We start from the raw sequence: 17,957 nt of genomic DNA on the forward strand, positions 1-17,957 counted from the left end.
AAAAAATTTCTAGACCATACCCTAAAGGGATTTTCCAGCTTTATACTTCATCTTCAGAAAAAATTCACTCACCTGCTCCACCCCTCTTCGTTCTAGCGCTGAAGACATGAACCCTACTCCTACTTCCCAGCCTATAAACTTTCAGACTGGATCAGGGGCGCTGCAGCAACCATTTATTGGCCTCAGTGGCGATGTGTCCAAGCGGCATGTGTCACAGCTGGGTGATGTGCTACTTGGGGACACATCAACACTGAGGCCAATGAATGGCTGCAGAGACACATCTGACCCCATCTTTATAATTGTGGAGCAAAGTGCAGTACCTCATACATTTCTTTCCATACAGGGTTCAGATTTTCATTTACAACGCGGCTGGTGAAGACCTGTGTGCCTACACGCAGAATGGCGTAAGGATCCGACTTTCCCGACAGCAAACCTCCCAATTGAAAATCCTTAGGAGAGAGATTTCGGGCCTCTAACAGATGAATGCGGACAATTCCCTGAAAGAAGTAAAACAAAAAACGTACATGAAAATTTAGAGGCGTATCTTAGGACTTTACTATTCATGGTCTAAACACAGGATAGGCCATCAATATCGGGTTCAGCACTCCTCATCCCCACCAATCAGCCATTTTCTTTAGGGTCCATTCACACGTCCGCACTTTGGGTCCGGATCCATTCATTTTCGATGAGGATTGAGAAGATGCGGACAGCACACAGTGTGTTGTCCGCATCCGCATTTCCGGTCCGCGGCTCTGCAAAAAAATAGAACATGTCCTATTCTTGTCCACAGCTGCGGACAAGAATAGGTATTTCTATTGGGGTGCCGGCCCGGTGTTTTGCGGATCTGCAAAACACTGCGGACATGTGAATGGACCCTTAAAGCGGTTGTCTGGTTTCCAATATTAATGACCTGTCCTCAAGTGAATGGAATGACATCTAAATACAACTGTTTCTGCCCATTCACGTCAATGGTACAGAGGAGCTGTAATTACACTGCTCGCCACTGCAATCATACAAGAGCTGCAGTCTCTTCAAACAGCTGATCAGCACGGGTGCAGCTGGATCCCCACCGATCTGATATCGATGAGCTAGCCTGAGGATAGGTCATCAATATCAGAAACCGGACAACCTCTTTAATTTAAACAATAGATTATTTTCTGATCATACATTCCCTTTACTGGGGCTGCTGACCGCTATTGGAGCCTCTGCTGACCGCTATTATTGCTGGGAAGTGATCCATCCAGCCATGCAGGCCAAATGGCCCATCATTTAATACATGGAAATTTTGTCTTGGTCTTTAGAAGACCTACAATTGTAATATTTGTCAGGGCAGGTGGGCTATGGAAATGATAAAAATCTCTCTCAAGATGCAGAAAACATATAAAAGAAAAATTATGAGAAATAATCTTACGGCAAATTGCGTCTTCTAGGAAGCATTTCATTTGCAACATAGTAGAAGGTCTTTATCATGGTTAGCTTAAGGTCCCTTTATATGGGATGACAGAGCAGCAGATTGTGGGGAAGGAAGTGTTCCTTCCCCACAATCGCTTGCTCGTTAGCGGAGGGGACCGCTGCATTTAAAATCATGCAATCTCCTCCACAGTACGGGGAGGAGAGATCACCAATGCCATTGTTCGTCCCCATGCTGACTCGTTTGCTGGGACCAGACTGTTTACGAACAATTCAGTTACCCAATGAAAGAGCGTTTTGGTTTCTCATCAAGTGTAAAGGGCCATTAAAAAAAAAAGAAAAAAGAAAAAAAAAAAAGAAAGCAAGAAAGAAATAGTATTTAGACCTAAGGCATTTAAGAAGAAAAAAAAATAAAAAATAAGAGGAAGTTACCCTAGGCAATGGGGAGCGCAGTTCTGCTGTATGAAGGTCACTGGTGAGTGGAATGGTGAGACGATTCGGCAAGACAAGGAAACCAGAAATTATATCCATAACCATTGTGTCCGACAATGCACTAAAAAGATTAAATAAAAAAGTGAAAACCTTAATATGAGGATGACGCAAGATAATAATAATGCAGATAATGTTATGGATTGACAATGCACTGTAGACTAGGGTGCATGTACACCAAACTACTGATATTTATCCCTCTCTGGTCTAAGAGCTATGGAAATACATGGCTGATGTACAAACATTTAGCACAGGGCTCAGCAACCAGCTGCTGTGAAACTACAACTCTCAGCATGCACACTACTCGCCTGTATAGAAGTGAAAGGAGGGTTCTGGGAGTTGCAGTTTCAGAACAGCTGGAGTGCCGGAGGTTCCGGATCCCAGATTTAGCAGGTTCAGCTAAGAAAGCATTTCCTCTCAAAACATATCACATGAAGAAGTGCTAATAACGAAGGCTGGGTTCACACTGCGTTTCAGCCCTCTGCAGGGCTTCCAGTCAGAGGTAAATATCTGAATTCCTGAACACACTATTCAAACGTATACCGCTACGGGTACATTCACTTTACTGGGTCAAATGGAGTTCCATGGGTCCAATCTTTGGACTCTGTTTGACCTGTTTTCCGTTTGCTTCCAGACAGAACAGCAAGTCTATAACACCATTCTGTCCATCAAAAACGCTAGAAACGAACGGAACACAGATCAACCAGAGTCCAAAAGACTAATCCTTTGGTCTCCGCTTGACCCAGTAAAGTCAATGAACCTGTTGTAGCACATATCTGAATACAGTTTTTTGGGTATAATATATATATTATATATACACACACACATACACCTGACGTAAAGCTGCAACGGGAACCCATCTTAACCTGAATAAACACCAGAAGAGATGAGATGACAATAGTTCAGAGCTAAAAAGAGAACCACTTACTCCAAGCCAGGGATGTCCAGTAGATTTGTAAGCCCTGTCCAGTTTAAGTCTAACATCTATCAGAAAAGAAAAAAAAAAAAAAATTATTTATCTGAATACATTGAATATATATATATATATATATATATATATATATATATATATATACACACACACACATGTTAATGTGGCTATTTCTGCATTGGACTCCTTCCATCAGCCAGAACTGGAACCAATATGCAAGAGCAGTTCCAGTTGTAGCAGACCCAGCCCATCCATTCTTCTGAATAGCTGTCCTGTATTTCTACATTTCTCCCTTACCGGCTGCTGCAGGAGAAACGTATGGTTAGACGTGGTCATCAGGCGATTGCAGCTGATGGCCAGGAGTTATAGAGCCGTAAAGTGCGTTGACCAGCTGATCAGCAACAGCATGTTAAAAAAGGGTTGTAGTGAAAAGACAACCCTTTAAACATGAGCAATGGCAATTGTATTGACAAGTATCTCCATATAGTTTGGCATACTTCAATAAGAAAAGGTGACCCAAATTGCTCCTGAACGGTTGTAAGATGCACAACACATCTTCAGATTCATTAAATTACATTATGTATAGATTACTTAAGAAACCGTTTAGATCTAATTTAAAGTTACCTACCGGTCGCCTGATAAAGAATAGAGTTATAGCGCCGATGATTGGAACATCGCCGATCAGTGGCTCCAATATTACTCGCATCATCCCATGCAACTGTAACAAAATAATAACAAAAAAGACAGTTCATACAGTGACAAGGGAATATGACAGTTTAGAAATATCACTTTAGCATTAATCAAATGTATGTTCTTCTGATTTCACTGACATCACTTACCTGCACACCTTTAACTCCAGCTTTACAGAAATATTTCTTCACCTCAACATCTACTTCCAAATCTCCAACATAACTGTGGAAATGTAGATTTAGGTCAGCGTGGCATTTAGAGGAAAAAGATGGCTTTGAGCAGTTAAAAAGGAGAAAAGTATAGACAAGTTCCATTATTTCTCCATCTGATAAAACTATGGGTTATTCTGTAGAGTTAATGGGGTTATTCACCCCTGGGGCTTCTCAGGCAGATCCCCCAGTGTGGCCGGAAGTGCGGACATCATAATTTCCTGATCCCTGAGGTTGGCAACTGCTATTTTGACAATTGTACATTTTTATCGTTGTTTTAATTCATCTGATTTTTTTTCATTTTATTCTATGTAATGTGGGGATACTACATAAAAAGCGTTGATTCCCAGTACAGTTCCGGATGAGAGAGTGCGTGTTAATACAATACTTACGATAATTTTTTTTCTGTAGTGGCTCACGGTGGGTGAGCCACTAAACAGTAATATATATCACTAAGTTTATGCCTTTGCCTGTGTATAGAATGCTGGACCAAATATATCCAGATTAGAGTCACACAGCATGCAACATTTCACACAGTGTCTCGCTCTTTTTGTTGGAATGCAATGTTTCCAAGACAGCCTTTCTTTAATGAGCATCACACGTTGGTCAACTGTAATATGGCGCTCCAGTGTAATACTAGGTCATCATCATCATCACATTGTCCGGGGTCTGAGTCCCAACACCCCACCGATCAGCTAGCTCCCGGCAGCTCAGCAAGTACAGCACCGTACATAGTATAATGGCTGTGCTTGGTATTGCAGCTCAGCGCCATTCACTTCCAAGGGGTTGAGCTGCAACTAGGCTATGTGAACGATGTACGGTGACATCACATGGCCCAGGAAGAGGCCTTGGCCCACAGAGCACCCGGGCCTCTTCTAACAGCTGATCGGTGGGGGTCCTGGGGATAGATTTAGATACGATATGAGAAAAGATGGAGTAAAACGTGATTTTTACATTTAAATCTCTGCTATTTCTGACTTCAGCTATGCAGAGGCGACAGGTACGACTGTGTAAGTGTGTATACAGAGATAGCTGTCACTCACTGAGAGCTGCACAAGGGGCCATCTTAAGTTCAGAAAAAGCAAAGATATAAATGTATAAATTACATCTCGGTATACACACTTACACAGTGAATGCTATCAATCTCTGATCACTCCTCCCCCGTGTATAAGTTTTTACTGAATCTTTTTCCACATTTGCCAGTATAGATCAATCTGCTCAGCTCCTCCAGCTCTATAACATGCTGCCAGCAGATTGCGCCGCATTTTGTGGTGTCAGGTCCTCAAACTACTACCAGAGTCCTACTCGAGCCAAACTGTAAGGTCCTGTTATCCGGAATTCAGATGGGAGGGGGGACGGGGTCGTCTTAGGCTACTTTCACACTAGCGTTCGGGTGTCCGCTCGTGCGCACCGTTTGAAGGGGCTCACGAGCGGCCCCGAACGCATCCGTCTGGCCCCAATGCATTTTCAGTGGAGGCGGATCCACTGAGAATGCATCCGCCTGCCAGCGTTTAGCCTCCACTCCGCTCAGTGAGTGGACACCTGAACGCTGCTTGCAGCGTTCGGGTGTCCGCCTGGCCGTGCGGAGGTGAGCGGATCCGTCCACACTTACAATGTAAGTCAATGGGGACGGATCCGCTTGAAGATGACACTATATGGCTAAATCTTCAAGCGGATCCGTTCCCCATTGACTTTCAATGTAAAGTCTGAACGGATCCGCTCAGACAACTTTCACACTTAGAAAATTTTCTAAGTTTTAATGCAGACGCATCCGTTCTGAACGGATGCGAACGTCTGCATTATCGGAGCGGATCCGTCTGATGAAACATCAGACGGATCCGCTCCGAACACAAGTGTGAAAGTAGCCTTACAGAGGGAAAAAAAACATGACTATTGTAATTTTTATATTACCTCCTTAACATGAGAAATGACAGGAGGGGTAAAATGTTGTATTTCTTGCTTCTGTTTTAGAATATTTTATGTGATGTGATGGTCTATATCTCATAATAAAAGAAAAAAAAATAGAGTGAAAAAAGGAGCCAAGGACAAGTTACAAAAGGCTTGGTTGTTTGGCAGCTAATCTCCGAAGTACAGGACATCCGCACCGTCTGTAAACATTAGGATGATAATTTTACTCGTCATCCCTGGTAAACTGAACCATTGTGTTGGCTATAAAGTGGGCCAAGAATTTTCAGGAAGTATCAGACTGGCATGAATCAACTACATACAAATTCACACTAGCAGCAAGTGACTAACTCCAAGTTACCTTCTGCTGGCATGGTGGCCCTGTACCATCTCAGAATCGGGGCCCACAACAGTAGACCTGGTGGTTTTAAAGTGAGTCTGTCACCAGGAAATTCACTCATAACCAGACACGATGACTTGCAGGGCTAACCCAGCTGAATGGAAGGATACCTTTCACTTAGTGATCTGTTCATTCAGGAGAATAATTACTTTTAATCCATATGTAAATGAGTCACTCTGTGCTCCGGGCAGAGAAATCAGGAGGAGCAAGGGTGAAGAAAGAGGCTCGGGCCTGCCAGTTATAGAAGATGTGTTCAGCATGTTGTCATCTTGGGTAGAAGGCCTTTTGATTTGGTCCAGCAGCATATCTGGCTGCCAAAGAAAGGAAGACCGCAATCCCATCATGGATTTGATAAGTATTAGAGGGGTCAGGTGGATCAGCAACGGATTTTTAAGTAGTGCCGAGGAGTCTTCCGAGCAATTGCACAGTTAAAGTGGTTGTGTCATAAACTAGTTTTCACTCAAGTTTATTTTCATCAAATACTCTAGTTCCCATTCCTCCGTTTTCTCGTATCCCCCATGCTTGAATCCTACTTCCTGGTTTGTCATGTGACTGCTGTCCCATCATGCCTCACGGCAGTGAGGGGTGTCCTGACATCAGCAGGACATGTGACACTAACCAGTTCATTTTCTACCTCCACATATTTAAAATGTTCTATAACTGGATTTATAACAGACCACAACTTGTGCTAATGTCCATCATCATTCATCCTTATGTCTGTCCATCCATAACTGACACTGCACATAGTGGAGTGGTTATTGAAGGGAAGGAGAAGAAGCGCTGTGAGCATGTGCGTCCTGTATTACAAGGCTTCAGTACAGGACATAACCAACAGCAACTGAAATCAAAACTGACTTGACACAGGACGCCATGGTAGGCTAATAACCTTAGAATAATTGGGGAAAATGATATAACCGTGATATCTGCTGGGTGGGATACATTTATATTAGTGGTACAAACCCTTAAAAAAGGATCTGTCACCACAAAATGCAGTGAAATCTGCAGGCAGTATGTTATAAACAGGAGGAGCTGAGCAGATTGATAAATAGTTTTGTCAGCAAAGTTTGTAACTTACACAGTAAAACGGTTTTCCCGGATTTATTTACTGATTGGTGGGGTTCCAACACCCAGGACCCCCGCAGATCAGCTCCTGTGAGCGCCGCTGCCTTTTTGCAGTTTACCAAGCACAGCGTCATACATTGTACAGTGGCTGTTCTTGGTATCGAACTCAGCCCCGGGGCTGAGCCGCGCCTAGGTCACGTGACTGATGAACGAGTTGTCACTCGGCCAACGAAAAGCATAGAGAAGGCCAGGGTGCTCACAGGAGCGCAAGTGCCTGCTGCAGAGGTCCACGTGTTGGACCCCCACCAATTAGGTATACTGATGACCTATGCAGAGGATAGGGCAGTGGTGGTGAACCTATGGCACGGGTGCCAGAGGCAGCACTCCAAACCCTCTCTGTGGGCACCCACTCCCTGGAAAAAGTCTATGGTGTACCAATATGCCTTAGACTTTGCCTGCCAATCATAAGCGCAGGGCGCGCCATGAACTGCACACGAAGCGCCTTGAATGTAGGCAGGATATTATAGCTACATGATAAAGTACATGGATTATATACTATAGGTTAAATTGCTGTGTTGGTACTTTGTGATAAATAAGTGGGTTTTGGGATGCAGTTTGGGCACTCTGTCTTCAAAAGGTTCGCCATCACTGGGATAGGTCATCAGTAAAAAAAAAAAATCTCGGATAACCCCTTCAAGTCTCTGCTCTTTCTGACTTCAGTTATACACAGAGGCCATCTTATCTGTATACACAATAGAATGCCATCACTGATGCCTCCCACATGAACAATGAAGTCAGAAAGAGCAGAGATGTATAAATTACAAGTTATAGTAAATCTTTTCCCACAAAACTATATATCAATCTGCTCAGCTCCTCCTGCTCTATAACGTAGTGCTTATAGATTGCACTGCGTTTCGTGGCGACAGGTTCCTCTTTAAAGCAATCTCCCAAGAACAAGAGTGGGTTGGCTTCACCTTTACGAATGGCAATATTGTGGGAAAACACAGAAACACCAAATGAAGTTTAAGTTCAATATATAATTATTACATAATAATCAATTACTACCTCACATTTAGGTCCAAAATAACTTGTTTCTTGTCCATTTCTGTATGAGCTTTAACACCAATTACCTTTGGGGCCTGAGCAGCAGAGACAAAAATAGCACATATAAGGGTCAGAGTAATTCAGATCTTCACCCATCAGTTATGTTACACACATATGGTGATTGTAAAGGTTTGTAAAGGGGCTGTCCAGGCATTGCACACTGTCCACACTGCAGCAACAGGTCCCTTAAATTCTACCCATGTTCCCTCAGGAGATTATATAGTGAACCATGGCATGTCAGGATAATGGGTCAGGGCCAGTATAGGGCTGCATAGACCAAGGTCAGGTTCCAGATGGGGTCACCTTATCGTAGTGGTTACTTTGTGGATAGTCCCTATGACATGTTATAGACAGAGATCACACCGCACCTGTAGGTTGTGACCCTCAATAACCGCAGATCTGAATACCTGTGACCCTCCAACACGACCACAGGAGGCGGTGGGAGCAGATTAGTTATATTATCTATCATAAGTTTGGTGGGTGCATCTTAGTAGCTTTTCTGCATGATTTATTGGAGTTTTTTCAGTGTTTGGCTCTCACGATTTTAAACTTTTTGTCCATTAAAAGTTAAGTTTTATGTGTATTCACCTGAGGAGTTAATGGAACCATTAATATCTGGTTGGCAGAGGTCCAACACCGTGTGCCCCACAGATAAACAGTTTCGGAGTGGCTCTGGCACTACACAGTCCTTTGTGTGTTGGACGGAGCTGGTAACCACTGAGCTGCACCCATTGAAGTGAATAGAAGCAATGCTGCACAAAGGATGGAGCTGTGTAGTTCTGGCGCTACTCTGAAACGGCTGATCAGCGAGGGTGTGGGGTGACAACCCCCTGCCAATCTGATAATGATGGTCTATCCAGTAGTGTTACAGAATAGGAGAATAATTATCTAAAATCAGAGTTATTAAGATTAGCTCACAAAATCCAGACAAAGTATGCGTGTTTAAGCGCTCACTAATGTAATCCAGCTTATTTAATTAGCCGTCCATTAGGACGCTTGATTTCTCCTTTAGGGAAAGCAGGTTTTGTAACACATACTTAGGAGGTTGACATAACAGACTTGTTCATTCGGATGATTTGATTAATTGGTTTACCTCATCATAACTGAAAAGAAAACACTGTAGATATTCTAAAGTGGGTCTGTCAGCAGTTTTGATCCAGCAATACTGCTGATAGTGCTAGGCAGGAGACCTGGAAAGCGCTTTAAAAAGGGAGTCTTTCACCTAAAATGACCACTATACACCACAAACATCATGATATCCATTACATTCCCCATATTATAATCTTACCTTTCATATTGCTGTCCATCGCCTATTTTATCTTAAAAATGCTTTTATTCCATATGCTAATTAGGTTCTGAAGGTGCCCAAGGGCGGTGTTTATGCGGCCGGTGCCCATGCCCCGCGGCGCTGTTCAAATCAAACCCCTCCCCTTTCACCCCTCTGGCCCGCCCTAGGTTCTTCAGATTCCATCCTCCAGTCATTGACCAATCCGGCACCTGTGCCGTTCAACATAATCCTCGCGCCTGCGCACTCTATTACCCACTAGGGCAGAGGGAGCAGAGCGTTTAATGCGCATGCGCTGGCCCGTACATCCCAATCCGGCTAGATCGGGAGGTACAGGCCGGCGCATGCGCATTAAACGCTCTTCTCCCTCTGCCCTAGTGGGTAATAGAGTGCGCAGGCACAAGGATTATTTTGAACGGCGCAGGCGCCGGATTGGTCAATGACGGGAGGATGGAATCTGAAGAACCTAGGGCGGGCCAGAGGGGTGAAAGAGGAGGGGTTAGATTTGAACTGCGACGTGGGGCATGGGCACCGGCCGCATAAACGCCACCCCTGGGCACCTTCAGAACCTAATTAACATATTGAATACAAGAGTTTAATAGAAAATAGGCGATGGACGGCAATATGAAAAGGTAAGATTATAATATGGGGAATGTAATGGATATCATGATGTTTGTGGTGTATAATGGTCATTTTAGGTGAAAGACTCCCTTTAAACATAACTGTGTATGGTTTTATCAGCATCACTGACAGTCTAGGACACACACACAAAGTCAGTCCCTCCTGCTGAATGCTCTGCAGTCATTGCTCCACAGACCCTACCCTACTGCTCTGAGCGTCGGCAGGAGAAAACTACAGTCATTACTCAAAATCGGAGGGTTGTGGAGCACTTACTGCAGAGTATTTCAGCATCAGGGATCATCTTTGGGGCACTGGCAGAAGTGGCACAAGCTTGATTAAAAATGTATCTTTCACAGTGTTGCTGATAATAAAACTAAACCCAAGAGTGTCCTTTTGGGCTCCATCAGGTAAACGGCGGCCTGGATACGTTACATTGATGCATGTGCAGTGTGAAGCAGATAAATGTCAGATGTCACTGAAATGAATGAGAAATTTAAAGGGGTTGTTCACCACTGGGGACCTTTTCTGCAGACCCAGCGTGGCTGGTGGGAATCATTCATCTGATCTCTGCGGCTGGGTTCCATCTCCATCGATGTCTCACATAAATATCCGGTTTGATGCGGGTCACGTGGCGGCTCCAGCCAATGAGTGGCCGCAGCAGTGAAGTGTCACCCATGTGCCACATGACCCCCTGATAAGCTGCATCATATCTTGGTGCATGGAGACCTGTGGCACCTTACGGGGAGCAATAGAGTGGAACTCAGCAGTGGGGATCAGGTAAGTATGATTCCCAGAAAAGGTCCCTAGGGGTGAACAAACCCTTCAAGACAGTGCCAGAGCTTGTCCCAGCAACATTACTGAATGTTCGGCACAGAATTTTAATACGTTTGTGTACAACAGGCTGTCATTTCCTTTACGCCATTTATCTCAGTGTTGTGTTCAGATACACTAATAGCCAAATGCAAGCAAATACCAGTATGTAAGTGTAGATATAACTAAGCATGTACTGAAGATACAAATGATGGTTTACCTTCTCTCCGATACTGATCTTTGTGAAGTGTAAGGTAGACAGGTGAGTGTTAGATGACCGGACTAAGGGCGCTATAGTATCTATGAGCAGCTTCTCCAGGTACTGCCCAATAAAGGGCCACATCTGTGCTATAATCTGAAACACAAGAATTCACATATGAAACCCTAAAAACTGCAAGTCCCATTTCATTACACCACATTCATATCTGTCCCCACAACAGACAAGCATTGAAAGATGCTAGAAAAATCTCACGGAGACGCAACTGACCTAACATGGCTAGCATCTGCCCCTATAATAACATCTGTCTACCACGGTCCCAGATTGTAAGCACTCATGGGCAGGGCCCTCTCTCCTTCTGTACCAGTGTGTAACTTGTCCTATTCATGCTTAGCGCAATTGTCTGTATTATGTATGTAGACCCCTTATCATATGTACAGCGCCATGGAATGAATGGCGCTTTAATAATCCTATAGTGTGAGTGCGCTGTGTCCGTCACCAGTTTTGCACTGGGCCTGCGCGGCGGGTCAACCAATCAGGACACATCGCTCCACACGTGGCCGCATCGCCCACAGCATTGCACCGACCAATCAGGACACATCGCTGACACTCTGCTTTAAATAACTGTTTAACCCCTTAAGGACACAGCCTTTTTACACCTTAGGACCAGGCCATTTTTTGAAAATCTGACCAGAGTCCCTTTAAGTGCTGATAACTTTAAAACGCTTTGACTTATCCAGGCCGTTCTGAGATAGTTTTTTCGTCACATATTGTACTTCATGACACTGGTAAAATGGAGTAAAAAAACAAATTTTTTTTGCACCAAAAAATACCTAATTTAACAAAAATTTGAAAAAAATTAGCAAATTTCAAAGTTTCAGTTTCTCTACTTCTGTAATACATAGTAATACCCCCAAAAATTGTGATGACTTTACATTCCCCATATGTCTACTTCATGTTTGAATTGTTTTGGGAATGATATTTTATTTTTTGGGGATGTTATAAGGCTTAGAAGTTTAGAAGCAAATCTTGAAATTTTTCCGAAATTTACAAAAACTCAATTTCTAGGGACCAGTTCAGGTCTCAAGTCACTTTGCGAGGCTTACATTATAGAAACCACCCAAAAATGACCCCATCTAAGAAACTACACCCCTCAAGGTATTCAAAACTGATTTTGCATACGTTGTTAACCCTTTAGGTGTTGCACAAGAGTTATTGGCAAATGGGGAGGAAATTTGAGAATTTCATTTTTTTGTCTAATTTTTCATTTTAACCCATTTTTTCCCACTAACAAACCAAGGGTTAACAGCCAAACAAGACTGTATCTTTATTGCCCTGACTCTGCCATTTACAGAAACACCCAATATGTGGCCGTAAACTACTGTACGGCCACACAGAGGGGCGTAGAGTGAAAGGTGCGCCGTTTGGTTTTTGGAAGGCTGATTTTTATGGACTGGTTTATTTACACCATGTCCCATTTGAAGCCCCCTGATGCACCCCTAGAGGAGAAACTCCCTAAAAGTCACCCCATCTAAGAAACTACACCCCTCAAGGTATTCAAAACTGATTTTACATACGTCGTTAACCCTTTAGGTGTTGCACAAGAGTTATTGGCAAATGGCGATGAAATTTGAGAATTTCATTTTTTTGCCTAATTTTCCATTTTAACCCATTTTTTCCACTAACAAAGCAAGGGTTAACAGCCAAACAAGACTGTATCTTTATTGCCCTGACTCTGCTGTTTACAGAAACACCCCATATGTGGCCGTAAACTACTGTACGGGCACACAGCGGGGCGTAGAGTGAAAGGTGCGCCGCTTGGTTTTTGGAGGGCTGATTTTGCTGGACTGTTTTTTTGGCACCATGTCCCATTTGAAGCCCCCCTGATGCACCCCTAGATTATAAACTCCATAAAAGTGACCCCATCTAAGAAACTACACCCCTCAAGGTATTCAAAACTGATTTTACAAACTTTGTTAACCCTTTAGGTGTTGCACAAGATTTAATGGAAAATAGAGATACAATTTCAAAATTTCACTTTTTTGGCAGATTTTCCATTTTAATATTTTTTTCCAGTTACAAAGCAAGGGTTAACAGCCAAACAAAACTCATTATTTATGGCCCTAATTCTGTAGTTTACAGAAACACCCCATATGTGGCCGTAAACTACTGTACGGGCACACGGCAGGGCGCAGAAGGAAAGGAATGCCATACGGTTTTTGGAAGGCAGGTTTTGCTGGACAGTTTTTTTTTACACCATGTCCCATTTGAAGCCCCCCTGATGCACCCCTAGAGTAGAAACTCCAAAAAAGTGACCCCATTTTAGAAACTACGGGATAGGTTGGCAGTTTTGTTGGTACTAGTTTAGGGTACATATGATTTTTGGTTGCTCTATATTACACTTTTTGTGCGGCAAGGTAACAAGAAATAGCTTTTTTGGCACCGTTTTTTTTTTTTGTTATTTACAACATTCATCTGACAGGTTAGATCATGTGGTAATTTTATAGAGCAGGTTGTCACGGACGAGGCGATACCTAATATGTATACAATTTTTTTTATTTATGTAAGTTTTACACAATGATTTCATTTTTAAAACAAAAAAAATGTTTTAGTGTCTCCATAGTCTAAGAGCCATAGTTTTTTCAGTTTTTGGGCGATTATCTTAAGTAGGGTCTCATTTTTTGCGGGATGAGATGACGGTTTGATTGGCATCTATTTTGGGGTGCATATGACTTTTTGATTGCTTGCTATTACACTTTTTGTGACGTAAGATGACAAAAAATTGCTGTTTTTATTTTTATTTTTTTACGGTGGTCATCTGAGGGGTTAGATCATGTGATATTTTTATAGAGCCGGGCGATACGGACGCGGCGATACCTAATATGTATACCTTTTTTTTATTTATGTAAGTTTTACACAATGATTTCATTTTTGAAACAAAAAAAATCATGTTTTAGTGTTTCCATAGTCTAAGAGCCATAGTTTTTTCAGTTTTTGGGCGATTATCTTGGGTAGGGTATGATTTTTGCGGGATGAGATGACGGTTTGATTGTTACAATTTTGGCGTACATGCGACTTTTTTGATCACTTTTATTACCTTTTTTGGGAAGTAAGGTGGGCAAAATTTCAATTTCATCATAGTTTTTTATTTTTTATTTTTATGGTGTTCACCGTTCGGGTAAAGTAACATGACCGTTTTATAGATCAGGTCGTTACGGACGCGGCGATACCAAACATGTGTAGGGAATTTTATTTTTTTCATTTTTTATTAGTGATAAATGTGTTTTTTGATTTTTACTTTTTTTTTCACTTTTATTCACTTTTTTTGACCCAGACCCACTTGGTTCTTGAAGATCCAGTGGGTCTGATGTCTGTATAATACAGTACAGTACAATATATATTGTACTGCACTGTATTTTACTTACACTGAACAGATCTATGCTTTTAGCACAGATCTGTTCAGCACCATGGACAGCAGGACGCCTGAGAGGCGTCCTGTTGCCATGGGAACCTTCCCCGTCTGCTCAGAACTTCGCAGACGGGGAAGGGTAAGGAGGGGATCTCTCGGGGGGCTGTCTGGGGGCTCTCTCCCTCTCCATCGGGGGGCTGCAAAGGCACAGCAGCCCCCCGATGGGAGAGGGAGGGAGCTCCCTGCGCTGTTAACCTTTTCCATACAGCGGTCCGTACGGACCGCTGTATGGAAAGGGTTAAACGGCTGACATCGCATCGCAGATGTCAGCCGTTTATACCAGGGTGCCAGCAATGTGCTGGCACCCTGGTATACCCACTAGAAACCAACGATTATACAAGGGGAGGCGGGCGGGGGATCGCGATCCCGCCTGCCGCACCGCCCGCCTCCCGCACCGCCCACAACCCTCCCCCTGCACCTCCCGCCACCATAAAATCATTCGGGGGTGCAGGGGGGGGTGAATAAAACGTTTTTTTAGGCATATAAAGTTTCTGATCCCCACGGTCAGGGACCGCGGGGACCAGAAACTGCAGAAATCGCAGCAAACCGCAGGTCTGAATTGACCTGCGGTTTGCCGCGATCGCCGACATGGGGGGGTCACGGGACCCCCCGCGCATTTAGCCTAGGTGCCTGCTCAATGATTTGAGCAGTTCCGATCACTGCCAGCCGCACGGCAGTGATCGAAAATACACAGGGCGTACCTGTACGCCCTATGTCCTTAAGAGGTTAACCCCTTCCATGCCGCGGTCCTTAGTGACCGTTGTCTGGAAGGGGCTAACCCTGACAGCTCTGCCCTGACAGCGGCCCGATGCTTGAAGGGTTAATGCCCCCCCTTTCACACACACACAAACATCCCCAGTAAAACGGCTAGGGCAGCGCTAAAGCCCGCCCATCAGAGCCGGTGACGTCACTGAACACACTGCCGGGCGGAAGTTTCCACCCGGCAGTGTGTTATGCTAAACAAAAGAGCCCTTGCCCTGTGCGATCTAGCGCAGGGCAAGGGAGCGCATCGGAGCATGAGATGCTTCGATGCTAGCCTCAGGGGGGTGAAAATAAGGGTCTGTCCAGGTTCAGCACTGAACCCGGACAACCCCTTTAATGTCTAGTAAATAATATTATTATTATTATTTATTATTATTATTAACAAAATAGCGGCTTACTGCATGGACAACAGCGAGCGTTTACTGCTCGCTCACACATCGCCTGGTCGCTGGTTAAATTTTCAGTGCGCAGGGAATACAGCAGAAGCACTCACTAACAGCGCTGGCCATTCTGATCAATAAGAAATAGCAAAGAAGATAAATATATATTTAGGGCCCAGCACCTCCCAGCCTGTCCTGCACTGTACTAGGAAGACGGATGTGCTCTAGTAATGCTCATTTTTAGAGAGCGCTGCTAAGGGACATTTCTGGGCAACTTTTCTACTATAAATATCAAGTTCTCTAAATAAAGTGTATTACAAAAATGTTCCCTATCTCTAACACATTAGAAAAAACAAAAAAAACAACACTAAGAATGATCCCATGCCCTGCAACCTTTGGAAGAAAACTTTAAATTCACAATAGCTTTGTAGATTATCAGCTGGGATCCCATAGCCATAGCGAAATTTATTTATGCCGTTTCCTAATCTAATGCTCGATATGGCATCTGAAGAAAAGCTTCAACAATTTATCAGCAATGAATGAGAAATTAAAGCCTCCTTGGCTGCAGTCAGCTAGATAAAAGACCCTGCAACAGTAAAGTCTCAGGTTCTTAGCTGAAAGTGCAGAACGCGCGGTGCGAATTATACATAAAAACGTCCACCTTACCTTGTTCAGCCATTCTACTTTCTCCACGTCAGGGAAGGTGACCTGAGGGAACAAAGCCAAGACTAGCGGTCAGCTTTTATACACAGCTCCGACGCTACATGCATGGTCAGTAGTTTGGGGTCCTGAAAAGGTTTACACCCCAACAAAACAGGTCTTCCAAATTTCTGGAACACAAATTCGGTACCCAGTACTTCGTGCCTATTTTTGAAACATACTAAAATCACTGGAATATAAGGTAAGAAGGTGTTAGCTGAGGCACACAGCCATGTCTTGTAGTATATAGTGCACGTCTTCACTTTGGACAATGCCTGCGTTATAATTTCCGTACATTTCCATTGTTTACCAACGTGCGGTCTTGCCTATGGGAATTATAGGCCATTGTTATCAAGAACGACTAGAGGTTTGTTTTCCTTTAATAGGTCATAGGTTTGCATGTGATGACTAAAACCGCTCCAAAATGGTTGAAAATGTTTGCGACATCTTGTACCCAGCACAACCTGCTGCTTTATCAGTAAAACTTTTAAAGGGATTATCCAAGACCTATAATGGCGCCAGCTTCACATCTAGCAGATCAGAATGGCAGATCTCTCAACTGACATGTATTCCCTGAAATGTACCGTATATACTGACAAGGAGTAAAAAAAGAGAAGTTTTCATGTTTTTTTTTGTTACAAAAACCCTGATATTTACTTCCTGTTGCTGGTTTCCAAGATATGACTATCTCGTGCCCATGATACCATCAGTGAGGAAACTGAGGTTTACTTGTGTTACAGCAGAAGAGGCGGGGGTGCTGGGCTGAGAAGATGATCGAAAAATAACATGACTTAGGAGAGGCCACATACAGGCAAGCGTCGGAAAGTCGTAGAAATGTGTACAGAATCTAAGTAGTCATAAAACCCCCTTATATTGGATTTTGTATTTCTCATCAGAGAAGCTGATGTCATGTCTGGCCAGCATGTCCAGCCAAGTACTTACTGCAGTACTCTCCGGGGACCATGGTAAAATGTATAGAATTCCATCTGCTGCCAGTACATCACAGAAACAGAAGCAGCAAATTAAACTGGCTGTGGTCTAAACCAGGCTAGGCGTCACTGGCATTACTAGTACTTACCTGCCATTGAGGCCACTTTCTACAGGGTTGGTTGCAGGTTTGCACTGCTTTATAATAATGAGTTGGTTTAGAAGAAACATTTTAAAATAACCTAACACAGAATTCTGGCACATAAATGGGGCTCTGTCATTGTGGAACCGCTGGAGGATCAGGGTTATTCACGCATTACAGGTAAAAACCTCTGAATTCAATAGAAACTGTTAAGTTTCACCAAATAAGAACATTTGCTGCAGGGTACGTTCTTGAGCAGAGAGGGAAGTGTAGTGGCGCATGCACAGTTGCTGCTGTTAGCAGCATCAGAGCCTCTGTGCTTGCACGGCTACTCAGCGCAGTGTTGCAGATGCAAGATTGTAAGCACTGAGCGAGATCTCCGGCAAGATGTCAATAAAGTGGCGGGGGGAGCCTCTTGGGCAGCGTGGACAGTAGGGGTGGGCGA

At 43.6% G+C, this 17,957-nt stretch overlaps 1 protein-coding gene across 1 annotated transcript in view; it reads right to left on the reverse strand.

The window, feature by feature from the left end:
- Window positions 1–17,957, reverse strand: part of ESYT1 (extended synaptotagmin 1) — a 109,701-nt gene that overhangs the window by 60,413 nt on the left and 31,331 nt on the right. The window contains exons 2-9 of the mRNA XM_040425566.1: window positions 16,411–16,452; window positions 11,137–11,271; window positions 8,162–8,235; window positions 3,670–3,742; window positions 3,459–3,548; window positions 2,828–2,883; window positions 1,843–1,963; window positions 321–497 (exon numbers count right to left, since the gene is read on the reverse strand). Of these exons, the coding sequence (XP_040281500.1) occupies window positions 321–497; window positions 1,843–1,963; window positions 2,828–2,883; window positions 3,459–3,548; window positions 3,670–3,742; window positions 8,162–8,235; window positions 11,137–11,271; window positions 16,411–16,452 (768 nt within the window). The remainder of the gene's footprint in view (window positions 1–320; window positions 498–1,842; window positions 1,964–2,827; window positions 2,884–3,458; window positions 3,549–3,669; window positions 3,743–8,161; window positions 8,236–11,136; window positions 11,272–16,410; window positions 16,453–17,957) is intronic.

Source organism: Bufo bufo, chromosome 3, assembly GCF_905171765.1.
Source record: "Bufo bufo chromosome 3, aBufBuf1.1, whole genome shotgun sequence".
NCBI lineage: Eukaryota > Metazoa > Chordata > Amphibia > Anura > Bufonidae > Bufo > Bufo bufo.